The following is a 5,082-nucleotide window of genomic DNA, read 5'->3' as shown; positions in this document are numbered from 1 at the left end:
CTATTTCTCATAAATAGTATATTTATAGCAAGTTTATTTTTTATCACTTTACTAATGAAATCTAATCATACATGCATGAGTTGCATGGAAAATTACTCACTTATCAATAACTGACTCCATCTATGGATAACAACATTTATATTTAACCAACTCCACTTATAAATAATTAAATGAATAAAAAACAATTTACTTTTTGGTTTTACATTTACATGAAAACACATCCTAATGCCCAACTAGCCTTTCCCAAAAAAATATTATAAATATGTAACCAACTCCTTCATCGTAATCCAAGTCAAATTGAGGTAATCAATTTCTATTCTTTCTTTACGTTTCAAAGATTTAATTGTAACTGTTGTGATCTACCATATTCTATTTTTCTGTTTCAAAAGTGTAATTGTATTATTCTTTCTCTCTTTTTTTTTTATATTACAAAATTCGCTTCCCAAAGTGATCTACCTTATTAAAGTGATCAAACTTACTTAAAGTTAAAAAAATCTTATCCTTTAAACACCTTTTTAATCTTTATCTTTATTTTTTTGGGGTTAGTTAAAAAAGAACACACAAAAACAAAACTTACAAACTATTTGATAAAACATGCGTCTCAGGGAAAACTTAACAACATCTATGCTATTCTGTCTTGTATATGAATGAATATTAATATCTGAATGTTGTATTTTTTAATGAAGATTCGATATTACCGTGGATTCAGGTAGATGTTATACAGATGTATGTTCAAAACGAGAAAATAGTTGTTTTATTGTTTCTTCATGTCGTTCAAAGCCATAAGAGGACTACGATTCATCGCGTTTCCCATGAGTAATGCGACACAATCGAAGCAACAAATAATTAAAGCTGAGATTTTCATCAATTCAAAACTATGAAAGAAGTTCTTCTGCAACAGAATCTCAGATGCAATCACAGTGTTGACAATCTTGAGCTTTAGCTGGCAGTGACTTAAATAAAGACTACAAAATTCAGAGTTCTTAGCATGATCATATTTTTGCATCAGTTCGAGGATACTAGGCTCCGCAGAATTGGGTAGAGGAAGAACTATGATTAGTTTTCCATTATTCACATACAGTTATTCTAAAACTATGCAATAGCGAATCATTCTTAATTATGTCCACAGTGGTTCCCATAACTGCAGTGTATGAACTTCGTCAGAAGTAGGCTTCATACTGGTTCCATAACTGCAGTATATCACAGTGGTTCCCATAACTGCAGCGTTTCCTTATTTATGTTCATACCGGTGTCTTCATTCTCTTCAAGTGAAGGAATGTAAAAATTGGGCTCTGACACTTCATGATATCCATAGATGACAGTTAACAGATTCGCGTTTTGCTGAGTAATCGTGGCTACCTCTGCTTGTGCGGAAACCAATTGCGATTGCAGTTCCAATACTTTATTCTTGAGATCAGTAACTACTCCTGCGCACCCAAAGACAGGATCTCGAACTCTTTCCCTCGCCTCGTACACAATGCTACTTACAGCATCATCTCTTTTGTCGGCAGGAAGGTCCTGTAACACCGTAATTCATCACCACACCATTAAGCGAACAAACATAGCTTTTCCAAAATATGAGAGTTTTAAAGATCAGTACAATCGGATCAAAGACTAGCTTAATTATTACTTTTCAATCAGATCTTGATGGCGTAAAGATAATGTTAATATACAAGTATTTCATCTTCGAATTTCAGTCTTCTTTCTTGTTTACAGAAGAGGTTTATAGAATGTCCTAATGGATACGAACATGCAAAATAATTGTAGGAAAATTTAATGATGGACTTGAAAATTGAAGAGCACGGCAGCTTTTATTTTATATAAAATATATGCATTTTGGAAATTCCTTGCCTGTTACACTTGCATTGAGAAACAGAAATATTATTGTAGGTTAAATCATTTTAATAAGGCACTTCAAGGAAGATTCGTTATCTTTTTAATATTTAATTTAAAGTTAATTATTTTGCTACATTGTGTTTTTCCATACAATTAATTTAGATAAAATATTAATTAATTAATTTAGATGGTAAGTTTTATTTTGATTTATCAATGTTGAGATATTAAATTTCTTTTTGTTTTAAAAGAGGTTTGTATATCAAAAAATTTAATTTTCCTTTTTAAAAGAGGGTTGTATGTAAAAATATTCAATTTCTTCAGAGAATTAAGATATATCTATGCTAGTTTAATTTCCTCCATTAGTACTATAAATTTTTAATATCATAAACCATTTTTACTTGTATTATTTTTTTAAATCTATTTTATTTTATTTTATTTTGATTGAAATAAAGTGTTTAGGTTACATTATATTATATTGGCTAAAGAGCCTTTCTCCACTCAATCCATGTAAAACACAATTTTCATGTCTTGTAATTATTATTTTGATAATGTGTATGATGATATAGTGATGGGTTGTCATTGTCATATAAACCTAAAAGTTTTTTTTTGTGACTCAAGGTAACTGTATTATATTATGAAGATTTCAAAAATATCGTACATCAAGAGTTGAACTATAAACATCATTGTTGCCATACCATGCAAAATAACAGGCTTAAGAACTAACAAGAGGGTTGTTCTAAACAAGATTGAGTCTGTAAGGAAACCAAGACAACTAGTGTCTTTGGTTATTTCCGAAACAAAAGTAGCACAAGAAGAGAATTTGCCAGAATTACACATTATAGAGGAGGGTTGGGGGGAAACAGTGGTGGGGCTGCAAAGAACGCTACCCTCTCATACGTGTGGTAGTCAATATGCTCTACCCGAGTCTCCAATGCATGGATATGGTCATGTGTTCGTCGAAGCTACCATTGAAGGCCATCTAGAGAGTCTAGGAGTTCATTCTGCATGTGTTGGAGGTTGTTGATGTAGGCCACCAATTCATTCTGATCGTCGTAGCACTGCTCCCTCAGAGTTTCCATGCTCAGATGGAGAGTGTTCAGTTGAGCCGCTATGGAGTCCAAGGTAGTCGGGGCCTCTATGTGGCCCTAGGAGCGATTTGGGGATATGGTTGCCTCTGCATCAGAGTGGTGGCTCTCGGTTGACTCCGAGCCCGAGCTAGGTATGTCTTGTGGTGGACGATTCTCCATACGGTGACCGACTCATCCTCTACGGGAATGACCTCACTGTTGCGGCATGTAGCCGACTCCTCCTTCACCCATTACATGAACCTGGATGCCCTGAGCAACCCACCACACCAATTGAATATGAACCAAACATAGAAAAACATGGCTTACCTCCCCTGCATTGAAGTTCTAAGATTTCCTAGTGCAATTCTCGTGCACCTCCCCACTGTATGTCGACAAGATGGGTGGCACATTGCAGGTCATGAAGGTAGACTAGCCACTCCCAGGGAAGCGCCACGCCCCACGTTCTTCACCCAACTACCACTTGAGAGGAGAAATTCCTTTCCGGAAGAAGACCCAGAGTGAGGCAGGGGAAGCTAGAGCCCACCACCACTCACACTAGCTCCAAGATTGCAATTCTTGTCGTTGTAGTTTTCCCTTTGCTCTACCAGATCCCACGGCCAAAGAACTTGCCAGTTCTAGTCCCCCGCATACCCTTCAATCCCAAACCCATCTTACACCATCGCCACAAGCCTCCCCCTGAGTTAAGACGACAATACCTCACTACTCTGCCTCCCCCAACACTCCCTTCTCATCGCCCACCCACTGCAAATGACCACCCTGTTGCCTCATTCCTCCATTAAGTAACACTTGTGGGAGAGTCCGACTCCCAATAGCCATTAAGTCAGGTGTGATGCTACTGTAGGCCCAACTAGCTCCACACTCCAACCTGTAGCCACCTGTCTCCTTGATTGGACACCCATCAAGGTATATAAATCTAAAAGATTTAAAATAATTAAACAAATCTTATAAATTCAAATTTTGCAAAGAATACAAAACAACATAAATGTAAATTATTAATAAGATATTTTAATATAAATTACATATTTTCATATATTCTAATTAGTAAAAAAAAGTGAACGTCCACGGAGAACTCGATGCAAGCAAGCTAGGGTTTGATGACATGTAGTACACTCACAAACACTGGAGGTTCTGCATGAATACGTGAGGCATGTAGATGAGAGAGGTGATGCAAGCCCCTGAGGGGGGGGGTAAGAGATCACCTTTTAGTGTAGCATAGCTATCGGCGAATCGAGTGGGAAACCCTACCATCAGTCTAGTCCCCCTCAAGTTGTCGGCCCTAACAATGGTCCTCGCCTTGGAGTCTGATGGTAGGCAAGAAGTTGTGGACAATGTCTACCTTGTGCAACAGAGAAACCTTGTTTCGTAATCGCACTAAGAAAACTGGAAAAATATTGCAGTTACATGTAGGACCATGCAATGTTATACAAATTCATCAGAGTATGGCTCACAAAGAAGGATTTGATAAAATGGATGCAGCAGAAATGGTAGCCAAAAGGTCATATAGAACTCAAACGGGGAGCGAGAGGATTCTTTACGGTAATCTTCTCGAACTTGTAAGATAAGGATAGGGTTTTTTAAAATGGTCCATATTTTTACCATAATGTAGGGCTCTTCATGCGATACTTAGAGTAATGCTATAACCCAGACAAGGAGAAATTCCTCGCAGCCCTTGTTTGGATTCAGCTCTTCGGCATCCCAATGGATTTCTGGGATCTAGAAATACTCGAAGGCATTGGTAACTCAATAAGAAGATTTGTGAAAATAACAGAATCAACACGCAGGGGAAGATACACCTCCTATGCCTGAATCTATGTTTATATGCATATCTTAGAGCCCATACCTGACATAGTGGAACTAGAGTACCAGGAAGATATTTGTTAACAGACCCTGGATTATGAGCACATTCCATTTTGCTTTAATCGGTACCATGAGTATGGATGCCTCTACAAAGCATGCCCATTGAAATAGGATGGACTGGAAGATCTAAAGGACGATCAGGAAAATAACCCCCCACAAGAAACAAATGAGGGGTTCAAAGAGGTCATGCACAAAACGAAGAAGACAAGGACGCAACAGAACTTAGGATCTAACAACTAGAAGTAAAGGGAAAACAATAATAGATATGAGGTGTTACAAGAGGAAGGGGAAACCTTAAAAG

The 5,082-nt window shown here is 37.3% G+C and overlaps 1 protein-coding gene across 1 annotated transcript; it reads right to left on the bottom strand.

Moving 5' to 3' along the window:
* Positions 1-1,200: 1,200 nt before the first annotated feature.
* On the bottom strand, positions 1,201-4,833 carry LOC149154296 (LOB domain-containing protein 1-like). The gene is made up of 2 exons (XM_089444103.1): positions 4,765-4,833; positions 1,201-1,518 (listed from the first exon to the last, which is right to left on the bottom strand). Exons 1-2 carry the CDS (start codon positions 4,831-4,833, stop codon positions 1,201-1,203), a joined length of 387 nt encoding a protein of 128 aa, XP_089300229.1.
* Positions 4,834-5,082: the final 249 nt, after the last annotated feature.

Source organism: Pinus tabuliformis, chromosome 9, assembly GCF_031772625.1.
Source record: "Pinus tabuliformis cultivar Carrire ecotype Pingquan chromosome 9, CPIR1, whole genome shotgun sequence".
NCBI classification, from domain to species: domain Eukaryota; kingdom Viridiplantae; phylum Streptophyta; class Pinopsida; order Pinales; family Pinaceae; genus Pinus; species Pinus tabuliformis.
Note: the sequence above shows the minus strand (reverse complement) of the source record. Positions and strands in the feature narration are given on the sequence as shown.